Consider the following 16,286-nt stretch of genomic DNA (forward strand, 5'->3'; position numbering starts at 1 on the left):
GGACCTGAGTGGGGGGGACAGCAGTGATGCCAGCCAGCCGAAGAAAAACAATTCTCTCTGTCCTGGCATGAGAAGTGCCCTCTCAAGTTCAGGACCTGTGCCCCAGGGAGGGCCCCAACATGTGGCCAGTCGCTGGGGCACAGGGAGGAAGACCTGGCCACCCTTTGGGGTGTTGTGGGGTAGCCCTGCCTGAGCTGGGTGGGGAGGGGCCCCTGGGGGCACCTGGAAGGAAGGGCTGTCAGGATGGTCCTGGCTTGGCCACAGCCCCTGTAGGTCCAGACCCTCTGGCAGGTGCCAGCAGTTGGGAAGCAACTGGGTGTGTCCATGGGAAATGGAACTTCCAAAGGTCACCGCAGTCTCAAGAGGACAGGGCTATGAGGGGCCGGGGTCAGCAGTGACCCCGTGTGGCAACAGCAGGCATGACGGCGGCTGAGCACCGCCCAGAGGCGTAGGGGGTGGGGCCATGAGGAGGGGGCGTGGGGAGAGGCGGGAAGCCTGCACAAGGTGGGCTCACGGCCCTGAGTCCTTTGGGGACCATTCCTTCATTCTCTACACACACTCACTGAGCAAGGTCTGTGGGCCGGGCCGCGCTGCGCTGGGGGTGAGGGGCTGATGCTCCGCAGGGACCTAAGGAGGAGACAGTGGTGAAATGCTGAGAAGGGGGCGAAACAGGTAAGAGTCGATGGCAGAGGAGGGCATTAGGGTGGAGGGGGGCTAGATGGTGGCGGAGAGAGGAGGGCAGAGGGTGAAGGTAGTGGGAAGGAGGTGGAGCGGAGGGTGGTGGGGGGAGAGGTGGGGCAGTCCTCAGCAAGGAGGTGAGGTGCTGGGAGTGCCAGGAAGGCGATGCTCTCCCACCCCGCCCCCGTCTGACGAGAAAGGGTCATGCTGGGCACATCACAGTAGCCATCTATCTGTCCGGGCTGCTGCCCCGTGGGCCCCTCCGATCCTGTTACAGATGAGGAGATGGGGGAGCAGAAGCTGGGACCTGGGTCTCTGCAGAGGCCCCATGCGGGGTGGGGGTGGGGTGGGGGGGCTGCCTCTGGCTCCACCCAGGCTGACAGCTTGCTGTGGTTACAGGTGGGGCGAGCCCAGGAGCCCCACAATAGGGCCTGTCTGCTTTGGCCGGCCGAGAGGAGGGGCCTGGCCTAGTTGGGCACAGGGACATGGTGTGTGACCTCAAACTGGCTGCAGACCTAGGCGCCAGCCCTCCCGTGGCATTCTGAGGTGTTGGAGGGCCCCAAGGTTTGCACTGTGAGGGCAGCAGCTCTACGGAGAACCCTGGTGGGATCAGGTGGATGCTCTGATGTTTTTGGCTGGGGGTCTGAGGGTCTTCCAGGGATGCAGCTGACCCAGCTCTGTCCCCTACTCAGAGCCCAGCCCCCACACCAGGGCTGCAGGGTGTTCACTGAATGGGGGGCGGGCAGGTCAGCAGCTAGGATTATAAGGTCCGTCCTGGCTCCTGTTGGGGGCTAGGGCAAAGGTCTGTCCAGTGAAGGGATGGGGTGGGGGTGTGAGCCCCCCTGAAATCCCCACATCAGGCACATTCATGGTCACTTGCAAGGTCAGTCATTGAGCGTTTATTCCCAGTTCTCAGAGCTCAGCTATGGCTGGGGAGGCGTGGCCGTGTTGTGGGCATGGAGGAGGCGGGGGCTGGTGGGCTGCCCTTGCTCCCAGGCTGAGGTCCTGCCTGGAAACTGCCAGGCAGGTGATGGAGGCAGCAGCCGCAAATAGGGGCCCGGAAGACCCCATGGAGCAGCGCTCAGGGCAGGCCTGGAGGGATGGCACGTGAGGTGGGGGCTGAGGAGTGTGGCCCACACCCACCTCCATGTGAGACACTCAGGATGCGGCTGGAGGGGGCAGAGTATAGCAGAAGCAAAGGCACAAGGTCGGACGGGCCTAGCAAGGAGGGTTGAGGTCTGCAGATGGAGAACCCAGCCAGGCTGGGGTGATGGGCACAGAGGGTCCAAGCAAAGCAGCGTGGAGCAGGGTGCTCTAGGGTGTTGGCTGGGGGCCCAGGAGGAGCCCACCTCGAGGGTGGCCCAGGTCCTGGCTCTGCCTCTTCCAGGGTGACCCCGATCAAGTCCACAAATAAGCTCCTGGGGTTGAGGCTCTAGAACCAGGGAGGCGCTCTGGGGCAGTTTGTGGGGGTTGGGGTGTTGGGAGGGAGGCCCATGTGGGTCCCACAGCCCAAGAGCTTCATCCTCTGGAATCACAGCTGCCTGGCTCCCCCTGCTGGCCCTGCCAGCCCCGCTCCAGGCCTGGCCATTGCAGGGATGGGTCCAGGACTCTGACCCGCAGCCCCCAACCCTTGGAGTCCCAGCCTGCCATCCCCACCCCAGCACGATGCTCTCAGTTGTCCGGCTCCAGCGTCCACTCCGACAGCCACTTCAGGCAGGAGGCCCGCTGTGCTTCTGTCTCAGGGAGCTTGGCAGGGGGCGGTGGGGGCCGGCCCGGCCCGGGCAGGGGCATGGAGGGGCTGCAGGGCCTGGGGCCCCCTTCTGTGGGGTCAGGGTCTGGGGCAGCCCGCAGGACTTGGACGAGCTCGTCCAGTGGCTGCACCAGGGTGTGGGGACTCCAGCAGGCATCGAGGGTGGGCACGAAGGGGTCGGGCGTGCAGGCCTCCACGCACTCGGTGCACGTGGGGATGCGCAGGTAGAAGGCGTGGAGCATCATGCGGAAGGGCTGGTCCTCCTGGCTCGAGGCCTGGCCATAGGTCTGGTCCCCCACGATGGGGTGGCCCAGGGAGCTGCAGTGCACGCGCAGCTGGTGCGTCCGTCCTTTGGGGAGGAGAGGGGGCCAGTCAGGCAGGGGCGCCACCCCATGCCCACCCCCTACCCATTCACGTCATGCCCAGCACCGTCCTTGAAGCCTCACGCAACCCCTGGGGGCAGACCTCCCTGTTTCATGCCACAAAGACGTCAGAACTCAGAACAAAAGCGACTTCTGGGGTTGCCCCTGGTGAGGCCAGGGCGGTGCTCGATCAACTAGAGAACCCAGGCCAGAGCGACCTCGTACGGGGCAAGAGGCTGCAGGCTGTGAGGCTGAGTGTGGGGGAGGAGTCAGCCTGGCCAGCGATGCTGGGAGACCCCGGGCAGGTTCCTTTCCTGCGTGATGGGGACACTTCGGTGCTTTGTGCCAGGAGATGCCCGAGGCAGGACACCATCAGCAGACAGCAAGGAGATCTGGGCACGCGCCCTGGACACACCCGTGAGAGGCTGCAACAGCACTTTGGAGACAGGATCACCTGCATACAGTCCGTGTTCCAGGACCATCAGCTCAGTGAGGCTTGGTTTTGGGTTCTCACAGCCTGAGGGGAGCGAGGAAAGCCCAGAGAGTTGGCTGGGCCAGCTCCATGGCCGAGTCCACCCCAGCCCAGGTTGCCTGCTCGGGTTGCTCCAGCCTACCCAGGGTCCCCACTGGACGACTGTGCCCCTGGCCCCCACCCCCTGCTCTCCGTACCCTGTGTGCCCTCAATGCACATGGTGTGGGTCCGGCCTTCTGTGCTGTTCTTGCCAATAGCATAGCTGATGGTCATTCGGCTCTCCTGGACGTGCCCCCGCACCTGCCAGGAAGGGGGTCACATGCCACTCATGGGGTCACCCACCACTGCTGGGAAACCCACTTGACAGCCAGAGGCTACCAAAGTGGATTGAGAGTTGGAGTCTCCTGCTTCAAGGACCAGCCAGGCCTTACCAGAGCCAGATAAGCCTTGGTGACTTTCCGGTCCTTGAAGCACCTGTAGGCACTGCCTGCGGCTGCCTTGTTCAGGGCCACACAGAGTGCCCCGCTGGTGGAGAAGTCCAGTTGGTGGCAGAACCTGGCGTGGGGCAGAGGATCAGTGGTGGCTGGGCTGTGGGCCGCTTCCCACCGACGGAGGCTGCTGTGGGTACCTGAACCCGTAGCAGGTGTCAGGGTCGGCCAGCTCTGGGAAGCGGTGCTGCAGCTGCTTCTGGAGGGTCAGCGTCTCCCACCAGGCCTTGCTGTCGATGCGCACATCCCAGTGCTTGTTCACCACCAGGAAGTCACGGCTCCGGTACACGACACACAGGTTCTCCACGCTGCCTGGCTCCATGGTGGCTGCAATGCAGGGCAAGTGCATGGAGCGGGGTCATGGGGTGCCCAGCCCACATCAGGGTCCTGCCCACCTGGCGTGGACACCCCTGTTCCCCAGGGCCCTGGGTCTGAAGCCACCGAGGCTGTGTCAGGCAAGCTTGCAGACCTACTGTGTGCCTGCACTCCCACCTCTGAGTCAAGTAGCAGGGTGTCAAGTAGCAGGGATCTGGCCAATATCAGGGGAGCTAGTGTTGCCCTAGGCTCTGGCTGTGGGGCAGTCCTGCCAGACCCAGGACTGGGGAGAAGCAGTCTTGCTCTCCAGCCCGCTCCCACGGACCCTTCCCGGACGAGCCACGGACGCGCGATAGGGGCCTTTTCCTGAGTGGAGTGGGGTGGGGTGCAGGGCAGGGGATGGGGCTCTCCCTCTCCCACGTAGACGTCCCCTGCCCTGCCTCCCCTCCGAGGAACCCTCGCCTCCCGCGTCTGACGGGCACAGGCGGAGAGGTGCCCGGCGGACTCCACTGCGAACACTTCCCGCGCCCCTGCCCACTCCGAGATCGACCTGCAGCTGAGATGCGCCGTCTGGGCCCCCGATGCTGCTGCCCGGCCCTGGCTCCTGCCCTCGCGTCTCCCTGCCTCGTGGCCCAGCGGCCCCGGAGCCGCCACTCGAACCACAGAGGTGCGCCTCACCCGGTCCGGCCCGGGCGCTCAGTCCCGCCCACGTCCCGCCCACGGCGCGGACGGGCGGCCGTGCTGACCAATGGAGAGCGCCCGGGTCCCGCCGCTCCAGCTCCAACGTACGGACTCGGCCCCGCCCAGCCTGCGCGCGCAGCCACGCCCACGCCCCGCCCCTCCCGCTGACCAATGGCGAGCGCCCGGGTACGCCGGCCGTTGATTGGCGGCGTCGGGTCGCTTTGGGCTGGAGCTGCGCGCGGGAGGTTCGTAGCCGGCGGCGGGCGGCCATGGAGGACTACGAGCGGGAGCTGTACGGCGTCGAGGACGACTTCCACAGCCAGTTCGCGGCCGAGCTCGAGGTGCTGGCCGAGCTGGAAGGTAGGCGTGGGCACTGCCGTGGCCTCGTCCCCCGTAGCTCGACAGGGGTCTGGCCCACCCGGGGATTCCAGGAGGGCTGCTCGGAGGGGAGGCGCGAAGGCCGGGAGGCAGCAAACCACCTTAGAGAGAGCAGGGCCCTGCAGCGCCGCCGACCTCGGGGGCTGTGACTGTGTGTGCAGACGAGCTGCTCTGGACGACTGCTGTGAGTTTTCTCTCCGCAGGGACAACCGCCATGTCACCTTCCAGGGACCCCTGGCCCACCGTGGGCCGGCCCCGCCTGACCTTCGAGGAGACCATTGCTGGAGGGAACGCTGCCACTCACTGCTCTCCAGCCGGACCTCCAAGGAACAGCAAGGGCGGTGCCAGGAAGAGGCAGCTGGCCGCTGACATCCACGGGGACAGACCCCTGCCCCCTAGTATGTTTTCCGGGGGCCCAGAGCATAGGGGTGGGGTTCGAGGCTGGGGAAGGACCTCTGTTCCTTTCATGTGTCTCTTCAGCCCCCAAAGTCAAACGGTCCAGGCTGGAAGCTGCCAGGAGACTGAACTTCAGGTCCGATGAGATGGAAGAGCCGCTGCCTCCTGATTCCCCCACTCAGGACATCACCCCCCCAACGAGTCCTGAGGTCCCTGCTGAGCTGTGGGGCAAGGGGTGTGTAGCTTGGGGTACAGGTACCTCAGTATCTTGGAAGGATCCAGTTTCTTTGACAAGGTCTTGAGGCCTGGGGACTTGTGGGCCTGTGGGAGGGCTGGGTAGCCAGTGGTGGATCCAGGTCCCTTCCCCAAGAATCCCCAAGATGGTCATGGTCCCTTCCCAGGCCCTTGGACACCGGAGCTGATGTGGGTCTCACTAGGGCCTCGCCAGCCGCCCGCAATCCTGTCCTGAGGCGGCCCCCTGTCTTGGAGGACTACATCAATGTGACCTCCACGGGCGGCGACCGGGCCTTTCTGGTGCTTCGGGCTGACCCAGTGGGCACTGGGGTCCAGGTGGGTGCTGTGCAGACACGAGCAGGGGCCTGGACATCACATCCCCCACCCTGACCCTGGGAACCCCTCTAGAGGTCCATCTGGCCTCTAGTCTTCCACTCGGGAGAGCCATCTTTCTCCTTCACTTTCCTTCTTTTTCTCTTTTTTTTTCTTCTTCTTCTCCCTTTTTTTACTTTTTTTCACTTTTTCTCCTTTTTTCTACCTTAGATCTGCTGCCATTCCAATGATCCCTTGGGGTCCCTGGTGAGAAGGGGCTCCTCGTGGCCCATTGATGCTAGGGAATGCCACCTAGATCCCTGAGCATGTTGGGAGGCGGGCTGTAGAAATCCCATAACCGAGAGGAGGATGACTGATGCTCTCCCTTACCTGCAGAGCCCTCTTCTTGATATCCGGTGGCGTGGCCGTGGCCAGCTGGACCTGCTGGGCGTGTCCTTTGCCTCCCTGAAGGAGAAGATTGACAGCGAGGTAGGGTCTGCTGGGGTTTTCTGGGAAGGGAGAGGTAGCTCTGGGGTGACTGGCTGGCTGAGCCATCCTGATTCCAACCCCATTGTCTGCACAGCGGCGGCAGCGACTGCTGGAAGAGGCCCAGCGGCTCTCGGACACACTGTGCAGGTGACACAGTGGGCCCCTCCACCTCTGAGGTCCTCACCAGTCCTTGGACTGCTGACCACCAGCATGTTCTGGGGGGTGTGATCCCTGTATGGGGTTAAGGCCCAGTGGCTCAGGGCACAATGCTCTCCAGTCTTAGGTCAGAGGAAGTGGAGGAGGGGCCCCAGCCCTTGGGGGCCCCTGAGGAGGAGCCGGCTGACAGCCAAGATGCTTCCCAGCATTGCCTCTGGGTGGATGAGTTCGCACCCCAACGCTATACGGAGCTGCTCAGTGACGATGTGAGGTTCTGTTTTCGCTTAAGTGAAGTGTGACTGGCTTCTTTGTTGTCAAGAGAAAAGAACTTAGAGCCTAGCAGCTCTTCATTTTGCCAGCCCACAGCGGTGTCAGGATTTAGAGGAGGAATTTGAACTGAGACCAGTATAGAGCCTTTCACTGGTCATCACTTGTCATTCAGCCTCAGCATCCCTGTGTGTGTCTTTGGGCTCATGACAGTAGGGTAACATGAGGGGCAGGCACTAGGAGTCCTTGGTGCTGGTGGCCGCCCCCCCAGGCCGGGCCTCTCTTCCTGCAGTTCACCAACCGCTGCCTCCTCAAGTGGCTGAAGCTGTGGGACTTGGTGGTGTTTGGCCGAGAGCGACCCACCCGGAAGCCCAGACCCAGTGTGGAACTGGCCCGTGGTGGCAAGGAGGCCACAGCCTCCAGCAAGTGGAAAAGCCACGGACAGGTGCTAGAGGAGATGCTGGAGGCTGAGCTGGATCCAAGCGGGCGGCCCCGGCAGAAGGTGAGCCCACCTGGCTGTGGGCTGTTCTCTGGATGGCTGGCACCTTTGCAGCCTCTGGGGGCCATGAGGCACATCTGCCCCCGAGGCTGTAGGTGGGATGATGTCAGGGTCTTGGTGAGGAGTGTCAGCAGTGTGAGCTGGGATTTGAGTTCTTTTTTCTAATGACTTAGATAAGACTAACACTCCTTGCAGGGCCCTGCACCTCCCTACAGTGAGTATGCTGGACTGTGAGTGGGTTCTGGGTGTTAGTCACATCAGTAACAGCTGTGTATTTGTCAGGTCCAAACGTCACTTGCTTCATGCAAGGCTCTATTCTCGCTCTGCACGACCAGCAGGCAGGGGCTTGTTCTCCTTTGGTGACTGGGACAGGGCAGGAGAACATCTCTTAGCACCGAGCTTCATGGGATAGGATTTTCAGTCTCTGGCGGTTGGGCCAGGGTCTCCCAGAGTCTGTGAGGTGGTGTGGGTTACAGCGCGTTTTCTCCTGCCTCGGCTGCAGGTGGCGCTGCTGTGTGGGCCCCCAGGGCTGGGCAAGACCACTCTGGCCCACGTGATTGCGCGGCATGCCGGGTACTCTGTGGTGGAGATGAACGCGAGGTGAGTTGGGGGAGGGCCAGGTCTCCCTTTGTCCTGATGTGTCTGGTCGAGCCTGGGATACAACCCTGAAAGTCTGGGGGTGGTGGGCTGTGGAATTGTTCATCCTCAGGGATCACTGGGATTTGGCCGCAGTGTCATGGGGTGGCTTTGTGTAGTATCCGTGAGTTGTACACGTGGTGGCTCTGCCCTGGGAGATTGTCCTGCTGGGGACGCTGGCTGCTGCCCTGGCTGAGGCCGTGGCTGCCCTGACAGCCCCTCCCTGGCCTCTTGGTTCCAGTGATGACCGCAGCCCTGAGGCCTTCCGAACGCGCATCGAGGCAGCCACGCAGATGGAGTCGGTGTTGGGCACTGGTGGGAGGCCCAACTGCTTGGTTATCGATGAGATCGACGGGGCCCCCACGGTGGGCCTCCTGGGTGTGCTGCAGCCGGGTGGGCAGGCAGTGGGGGCTGTGACTCACCGCCGTCTGCATGTCCCCCCAGGCCGCCATCAATGTTCTTCTGAGCGTCTTGGACCGCCAGGGCCCACAGGAGGCAGAGCCAGGGGGCCCCGCTGTGCCCACGGGCGGGGGGCGGCGGCGCCGGGCGGAAGGGGGGATCCTGATGAGGCCCATCATCTGCATCTGCAATGACCAGTGAGTGGGGCGGGGCGGGGTCTCCGCTGGGTGGGCGTGCCCCACGCCTGCTGGGCTGTGGCACGCACCCTGGCTCCCCTGGCCAGGTGGGCTCGCTGTGCAAACCGCTCATCCCACAGGTTCGCGCCCTCCCTTCGGCAGCTGAAGCAGCAGGCGCTCCTGCTCCACTTTCCGCCCACGCTGCCCTCCAGGCTCACGCAGCGGCTCCAGGAGGTCCGTGAGGGCTGCCTTCCCTCTGCTGTCAGGCCCCTGGCCTCCCAGCTGGTCCCAGGATATGGGGTGGAGGTGCTGGGACAGTTTGGTCTTTGGTGGTGGGTGGTTCCAAGCAGCGACTGAGGTCCTTCCTCAGGGGTTTTCGGCCTTTGCTTCCCATAGGACAGGAGCTGACCCCTGTTTGTAGGGAGGAGGTGGCTTCAGGGTGGGGGTCGGGGGGACACTCACACTCTCACTTCCCTGCAGATCTCCCTGCGGCGGGGCATGCGGGCTGACCCTGGCGCGCTGGCGGCCCTCTGCGAGAAGACAGACAACGACATCCGCGCCTGCATCAATGCCCTGCAGGTGGGCAGGTGGCCGTGGAGGGGTTGGGGCAGGGGCAGCCAGCACTCCCCCCTCTCCGCACCACCGCCGTGTCCAGTTTCTACACGGGTGGGGGTCAGCCACCCTCACCGCCCCACCCCCCACCCCATGTCCAGTTCCTGCATGGGCGGGGCCAGCGGGAGCTGAGCGTTCAGGCCGTGCAGACCACACGCATTGGCCTCAAGGACCAGCGCAAGGGGCTCTTCTCCGTGTGGCAGGAGGTCTTCCAGCTGCCCCAGGCCCAGAGGTAGGTAGGCCAGCCCCGGTCTGGATGTCCACAGTACCCTAGCCCTGGGATGCCAGCCAGCTCTGCCTTTGCTGATGGGGTGTGAGGCTGCCCGGTCCTGGGGGCTGCTTGGTTCTGCCTTGGCCTCCCTCACTGTCCCTTCTCGGGGACCTCAGGGTATCGTAAACGTACACAAGCTGGTGCCAACGGGAGGGATAGGGTGGGCAGGGCTGGGTCCAGGGTGATGGGGCGGGGGCTCCACTCCAGCCTCAGGGCCCTCTCTGCAGGCGCCGCGTGGGTCAGGACCCGACTCTGCCCACCCACACACTCCTGCTCGGTGATGGGCACATGGGCTCAGGGCCCCTCGCTGCCAAGGTGCCCCTGACCGCGGCCTCTCAGCGGTTCTACCACATCTTGCATGTGGCTGCTTCTGCGGGTGAGCACGAAAAGGTGGTCCAGGTAACCATGCTCTACCTCAAACCTTTGCAGGGGGCTGGGGGGCAGGAGGCCAGCATCTGGCAGTGTTTCTCATCCCCAGACAGTGAGTGGGACACGCTGCGGGTGGGAGGGCGGGGAGTGGACACGGGGCATTGGGAGGCTTCTGAGAAGGGGTGGGAGCAGGGACAGGCTGGGAGGAAGGACTGACCCTGGCAGGAGGGGGATGGCCAGCATGGGGTCGTATGATGGGGTCACTCTGGTTGCTCTTGGGGAACTATCTGAAGGGCCCCGGCAGTAGCCAGGAGGGGCTGGATTCTGGATGTGAGCTGTGGGAACAGGGACGTGGGTGCACGTGGGGTAGAGAGCAGGTGGCGGATGCCCCCCATCCCCTGGGAAGCCTGGTGTAAGTTGCCTCCCTGGCTAAGCAGCTTTGGATTAGCAGCTGGGGATCCTTGCAAATCTGGAAATCCACTGTGTGGAGGGCAGTGTGGTGGCTGGAGGGGAAGGATTCCCACATGGAACAAGAGTGGGGGCTCTGTGCCCTTGATTCTGGTGAACAGAACTTCCTTTAGGGAGGAGTTGGGGGCTTCTTTCTCACATGTCTCAGGGTCTTGGTCAAACCAGAGTTGGGGTGGCAGGGTGGGCCTTTCTGGCCACCGCCACCCCCATCCCCAGGGCCCTGTGGCTACTTGCTGGTGTTTGCAGCTGTGCCTGAGACCCTGGGCCTTGCAGGCAGGTGGGAGGGGAAGGGTCCCACTGGGTGGTGCTTGTGCTGTGGGTTGGAGGGGCATGAGGCTGGAGGGGCTCAGGGAACTGGCCTGCCTACCTGCCCGCAGGGCCTGTTCGACAACTTCTTGCGTCTGAGGCTGCGGGACTCCAGCTTGGCGGCCGTGTGCATAGCCCTTGACTGGCTGGCCTTTGACGACCTGCTGGGCCGGGCCGCCCACCACGGCCAGAGCTTCCAGCTACTGCGCTACCTGCCCTTCCTGCCCCCGGCCTTCCACCTGCTCTTTGCCTCCAGCCACGTGCCGAGGATCACCTTTCCCAGCAGCCAGCAGGAGGTGCGCCCCACGCCCTGCCCATACCCAGGGTCTAACCCCGGGGCCCTGGGTGACTTGGTCCTCGTCCGCCCTCCACCCCAGGCCCAGAATCGGATGAGCCGGACACACAACCTGATCCAGACGCTGGTGTCGGGCATCACGCCAGCCACCCGCAGCCGGGCTGCACCGCAGGCGCTCATCCTGGACACCCTCTGCCTGCTCCTGGACATCCTCGCACCCAAGCTGCGCCCCGTGAGTGCCTCGCCTGGAAGGGCTGTGGCTCCTGGTTGGGGCAGGCCCCTGGCCATGCTTAGCACCCCTGCCTGCTGCCCACCGGCCCACAGGTGAGCACACAGCTGTACAGCGCCCGAGAGAAACAGCAGCTGGCCAGCCTCGTGGGCACCATGCTCGCCTATAGCCTCACTTACTGCCAGGAGCGCACGCCCGATGGGCAGTATGTCTACAGGCTGGAGCCGTGAGTCTGTGCAGCACCTGGGGTGGGGATGCCTGGGGGCAGGAGGCTGGGGGGCTGGGCTCCAAGTGCCATGGTGATTGCTCGGCGCGAGTCTAAATGCATGGCTTTGGAAGTGTGAGTCTGTTTCCCCATTGGAGGGTGGGGAAGTCAGTTCTAGCTCATTCCTTGCCCAGATGTGACTGTGGGGTGGGCACAGCCCTGGGATCTGAGGTTTACTGCAGAGTCTCTCAGTGCCCCCGGGAGCTACCCCCAGAGGGCCCTTGAGCTCCCCAGGGCCCCGTTTTTCTGTCCTGAGAGGGTCGTGGGGATGGAGGACCGGCAGCAGTGGTGTCCACATGCAGATCCTTGAGGCAGTAATGATGCTGGTTCCCAAGCACTCAGCCCCAGGCCTGAATCCAGGCCATGCCACGTTGTGTCAGTTCCTCCCTTGCAGCCCTCTTCAAGCCCGCATACAGTTGGGGAAACAGGCTCAGAGTGGGTAACACCCCTGCTGCCACAGAGCTGGGTGCGGCAGGGACAGGACTGGACCCCGTCCTGCATTGTTGCATTCTGGCAGTTGGGGTCGGTGCTGGTAAGTAGCTCCTGCTCCGTCTCTGCTGACTGAGTGCCCTGGTGTCCTGCCCTGCCCTGCTCACCCCGAAAGCAGGAACGTGGAGGATGTCTGCCGCTTTCCCGAGCTGCCCACCCGCAAGCCCCTCACCTACCAGGCCAAGCAGCTCATTGCCCGCGAGATTGAAGTGGAGAAGATGCGGCGGGTGGAGGCCTTGGCCCGGGCTAGGGTTGGCCCCCAGGTGAGCCCACCCCGGGCTCTGGGCAGAGCAGGGCCCTCAGAGTGGACACCGTCCCTGGTATGGTCCTGACCAGTCAGCTCTCACTGTATGTGATTTCCTGTAGGTGGACGGGGGTCCCCTGGGGGGCACTGGGGAGAAAGGGGCGCAGCCATCTTCCCCGTGCAGCCACGAGCAGCGGCTGGAGTGCATCCTGAAGAGAGCTGCCCTGGAGGAGCAGGTGTGGTAACCCTAACCCTAATGGGGGGGTGGGGCTAGGTGGCCAGAGGGTGGGGCCAGGTGGGCCTGGGTGGGCGACCTTGGAGTGCTATGGTTCTAAGTCCTGGAGGTCCAGCTCCCTGCTGTTCAGCATGATGGTTCCACCTGGCTTCGGTTTCTCATCTGGGCAGGATGCTGGCACCTCCCGCCCTGGACCTGACCTTGGCAGGGAGCAGGTGACTGGGAGGGTGGTGAAGGGTGAAGGGAACACTTGCAGAGAGGGTCAGCGTTGGGGTGAGGGTAGGGGGCCATTGCCCAGAGGTGCCACGAGACCTCTCCTCCCTGGGAGATGGCCTCTGGGCCCTCCCCCCAGGTAGGGGACTGTCCGCTGTGGGTCAGCCCCTGTGAACCTGACCAGCCTATCTCCTTTAGCCCGAGAGGGACTTTTTCGGTCGTGTTGTTGTCAAGAGAGCGGCAGCCCCGAGCACAGGTGTGTGGGGAGGTGGGGGCGGTTGAGGGACTGGGGTCAGGGTCGGGTGGAGGAACGACCGTGTGGCCCCTGCAGAGCACGCAGCCCCTGAGACTGACACGGCTGAGCAGCGCATGGGCACCGCGGTGGGCAGGAGCGACGTCTGGTTCCGCTTCAAGGAGGGCGTCTCCAACGCCGTGCGGCGCAGCCTGTACATCAGAGACCTGCTGTAGCCTGGGCCACGCCAAGCCCCCAGGATCCATGCTGCCACCCTGGGCTGTGCTAGATACTCTGACCCACACTTGACGTCCCCAGGATCTATGCTGGACACCGTGGGGGCCGTGCTGGACCCCCCCCGTCCATGCCGGACACTCTGGGGTTGTGCCAGACACCCTGGATCCACACCGGACACCTGGGAGCCACACCGGACACCCTGGAGCCACACCAGACATCCCCAGATACACACTGGGTGCCTGGGTGTTGCTTTCTCTCTCCTAGAAAATGTACAAAAGCATGTACATCCTTGAAAACTCTTTATAAAAGTCACACTTTTACAGAGTCGTCCTCTTCACAGGGAGGCGTGAGTCGGGGGTGTGGGGGCCTCACAGGATGGCACACTTGCCCTTCTCCACCCACGGGTTGTTCTTCATCAGGTCGGGGTTCAGGAAGGGGTCCTTGGGGATCCCGTCCTCGATCCACTTGAGGAGCCTGTGGGTGGGGAGGGTGGGGTGAGCACGAGGGCACCTGCCCTCCCTCAGAAGTGCTGCCTGATGGCAGTGTGTGGGGGTGTGGTCTTGGCTCATACAAATGAGCACAGAGCAGGGAAATGAGATGCAAATCATGGCTGGCCTTGGGTGGGGTGTGGCCGGGGCTCCATGGGGTCCTGGGGACTCACTCAGGGATAGTCTTGGATGACATCTCCCTCTTGAAGGCCAGCTGGTACTTGAGGCTCTCGACCTCTTTCTTCATCTGGGGCACGTCCCACTCCTCCATGGCATCTGGGGCTTCGGAAGTGGCCAGCCTGGGGCTAGAAGGTATGGGAGGAATCAACAGAGCCAGGGGGCTGCCAGCCTACGATCACCCTCCAGATGCTCCCTCCCCACTGCTGAGCCCCCTCCCACCCCCCCAACAAAGGGAGGGAGGGAGCCCCGCCCTATCACACTGACACCAGCTCACTGCCTGGGGAGGTCCCCACAGCCCATGCCATTCACTAGGGTACAGGGCTGGAGCTGAGGCCCCACTGATGAGGCCCCACGTACCTGCCCCCCACCTCCCATGGGGCTAATTAACTGCAGAGAAAACTTTCCACCCCTACCCACCAGCAAAGCCTCACCAAGGCTGGGCCTCTGGGTTGGAGAAGGTGGGGTAATGTCCCCGTGCTGGGGGGTAGCAGAACAGGACAGGTCCCCTGACCCTCCACCTGCAAGACCCACTTTCCACTCCCGGTAGCAGAAGCCTATCGTGTCAGGGGTGGGACCCTGACACACACACCCATACCCATACCCACACGTGCCTCCCCCTGCTTTGCATGGGCAAAGCCCACCCCGAGGGCAGGTTAATCCAGGGGCCAGGAGGGTGAGGCTGCTATTTGCATCTGTGGCCAGGGGTCTGGGGGCAAGTGCTGGGGATTTTGGGGTCCCAGGCTGAGCAGCTGGTCCAGGACTTGGAACCCCTGCAGCCTCCCACAGCCCAGTGTCTCCTCTGACCTGCCAACAAGCCCCTGGCCCCGTCTCTGAGGGTGGGCCCGCCTGTCACAGCCACAGTTTCAGACCTCTCAGGAGACCCGGTCAGCTGCGGTCAAGTGAGGGCAGGTCGCTCCTTGTCTCCCCTGCTGCAGCCCACTCAAGGGGTCCAGGGAGCCCCTTGCTGTCCCCCATCCCCTGCCCTCATCACTGAGGCTGGGAGCCAGAGAACTGACTTCCTTGACCCGGGAAGTGTGGGCAGGTCCTGCCAGGAGTGTGACCTCGCCTGCCTCAGGCCTTGGAGGGAGCTCCTGGGAGGGTCGGCCAGGAGCGAGGGTGAGAGCCGGGGGAGTAGGGGGGCTTCTCAGGGGCAGCCAGGGGGGTGAGCAGGGGCTCCCTCCTAGAGACCCCGAGTTCCAGCACCCCACCCGGCGGCTCAGGTTCTCAGAGAGTCACGTGGGCGGGGGCCTCCCAGGCTGGGGGCGGTGGCAGCCCGGTCCGCAGCCCCCTCCCCCGCCTCTGCCAGCCCTACCTGCGCGCAGCCGCCGCAGCCGCAGCCGCCGCCGCCCGCCCTGCGCGCCCCCGGCCTCGGCGCACGGCGCTGGCTCGGCGGGCACTGCGGGCGGCGCGCACGGCGCACGGACGCAGCTCCCCATGCAGCCAGCCCACGGACGGAGGGGTCCTCTCCACCGGTCAGGCCAGCCCGGTGAGACACGCAGGGCGGCTGCCCTCGCCCGAAGACGGACAGGCAAGGGCGCCTCGGGGGTTAGGGTGGTCCAGGTCAGCCCAATGGGACCTGGGCAAGCCCCAGAGCCCCAGGCCTCAGTTTCCTGCTCAGCACAAGGGGCCAGTTCACCAGACCTACCTTGGACGGTGACCGCTAGGGCAAAGATGACAAGGGCCAAGTGATGGTGAGGGCGAAGTGATGGACGAGTGAGCCGGGCACACAGGCGGGCAGAGCCCAGGCAGGTGCCCCGCCCACTCCTGCCACCTGGGCGAGGCCCTGGCACCGCCCCCACTCTCTGCCCTCCCTCCTCAGGGCTGGGTTGACCCCGGGGATCTGACTTCATCAGGCACACTCTGCCAGCCCCTGGGGGTGGCAGATGCATCTGGGAGCAGTGTGGGGTCAGTTCTGGCCCTGGGTGACGTGTCCTCCCACTGGGCTGGATGGGCTCCTGGGCTGTCACGTTGTGCAGCACCAAAGACCATCAGCTGTTAGGTTGTACCCCAGCCCCTGCTGCCTCTCATGGGCTGGAGTCACCAGGCCAGGTAGGAATAGCAAGGATGGGGTCAAGATGCTACACCCCCCTGGGGCTTCAGCAGTGTCCACTGATAGGCCCAGAGCTGACCCACCACAGTGTGAGCCTGTTCTGGCCAGGCCACCTGGGCCTGGGTGGAGTTGCTTCCTGCTCCGGCCCCTGCCCTGCATTCCCAGGCCAGAGGCAGGCAGACTGGGCAGCTATGGTGGGTGGCAGGGCCCAGCTCACCAACCAATCTCCTCGGAGGCCAGACCCCATAGCTCCCTGGGGCAGCTGGGGCCAGACCCTCGGCAGGTGCTCCTGCAGCCTCCCCTGGCTGACTCTGCGCCCACTCAGAAGGCAGGACAGGGTAGGGGGTGTTCCCTGCCTGCCTTGGGCTCCTGGGCCCTCCCTGTTGTGATCGCATAAAACAAGGTCAGCTGCGCC

The 16,286-nt window shown here is 64.1% G+C and overlaps 3 protein-coding genes across 9 annotated transcripts; 1 reads left to right on the top strand and 2 right to left on the bottom strand.

Annotated features, from left to right (window-relative positions):
* Positions 1–1,561: 1,561 nt before the first annotated feature.
* Positions 1,562–4,762, bottom strand: RPUSD1 (RNA pseudouridine synthase domain containing 1). 3 transcript variants are annotated; one of them, XM_061207870.1, is made up of 6 exons: positions 4,616–4,762; positions 3,891–4,077; positions 3,694–3,817; positions 3,460–3,562; positions 3,206–3,307; positions 1,562–2,777 (listed from the first exon to the last, which is right to left on the bottom strand). In XM_061207870.1, exons 2-6 carry the CDS (start codon positions 4,070–4,072, stop codon positions 2,350–2,352), a joined length of 939 nt encoding a protein of 312 aa, XP_061063853.1. In that variant the 5' UTR covers positions 4,073–4,077; positions 4,616–4,762; the 3' UTR covers positions 1,562–2,349. The 3 variants fall into 3 exon arrangements, with proteins under 3 accessions (XP_061063853.1, XP_061063854.1, XP_061063852.1); XM_061207871.1 differs by lacking the exon at positions 3,206–3,307; XM_061207869.1 differs by lacking the exon at positions 4,616–4,762 and having other exon boundaries at positions 3,891–4,099.
* CHTF18 (chromosome transmission fidelity factor 18) lies at positions 3,832–13,460 on the top strand. Of its 5 annotated transcripts, XM_061207865.1 has the most exons (22): positions 3,832–5,106; positions 5,328–5,522; positions 5,605–5,755; positions 5,922–6,090; positions 6,463–6,555; positions 6,650–6,702; positions 6,833–6,977; positions 7,271–7,480; positions 7,980–8,077; positions 8,355–8,478; positions 8,558–8,709; positions 8,829–8,922; positions 9,169–9,267; positions 9,402–9,532; positions 9,799–9,970; positions 10,786–11,010; positions 11,092–11,241; positions 11,334–11,464; positions 12,111–12,255; positions 12,359–12,472; positions 12,883–12,940; positions 13,016–13,460. In XM_061207865.1, exons 1-22 carry the CDS (start codon positions 4,647–4,649, stop codon positions 13,150–13,152), a joined length of 3,306 nt encoding a protein of 1,101 aa, XP_061063848.1. In that variant the 5' UTR covers positions 3,832–4,646; the 3' UTR covers positions 13,153–13,460. The 5 variants fall into 5 exon arrangements, with proteins under 5 accessions (XP_061063848.1, XP_061063846.1, XP_061063847.1 ...); XM_061207863.1 differs by having other exon boundaries at positions 10,786–11,241; XM_061207864.1 differs by lacking the exon at positions 12,883–12,940.
* Positions 13,461–13,502: 42 nt separating this feature from the next.
* Positions 13,503–13,912, bottom strand: GNG13 (G protein subunit gamma 13). The gene is made up of 2 exons (XM_061209633.1): positions 13,815–13,912; positions 13,503–13,627 (listed from the first exon to the last, which is right to left on the bottom strand). Exons 1-2 carry the CDS (start codon positions 13,910–13,912, stop codon positions 13,522–13,524), a joined length of 204 nt encoding a protein of 67 aa, XP_061065616.1. The 3' UTR covers positions 13,503–13,521.
* Positions 13,913–16,286: the final 2,374 nt, after the last annotated feature.

The sequence above is a fragment of the Eubalaena glacialis genome, chromosome 13, assembly GCF_028564815.1.
Source record: "Eubalaena glacialis isolate mEubGla1 chromosome 13, mEubGla1.1.hap2.+ XY, whole genome shotgun sequence".
In the NCBI taxonomy this organism is placed as follows: Eukaryota; Metazoa; Chordata; class Mammalia; order Artiodactyla; family Balaenidae; genus Eubalaena; species Eubalaena glacialis.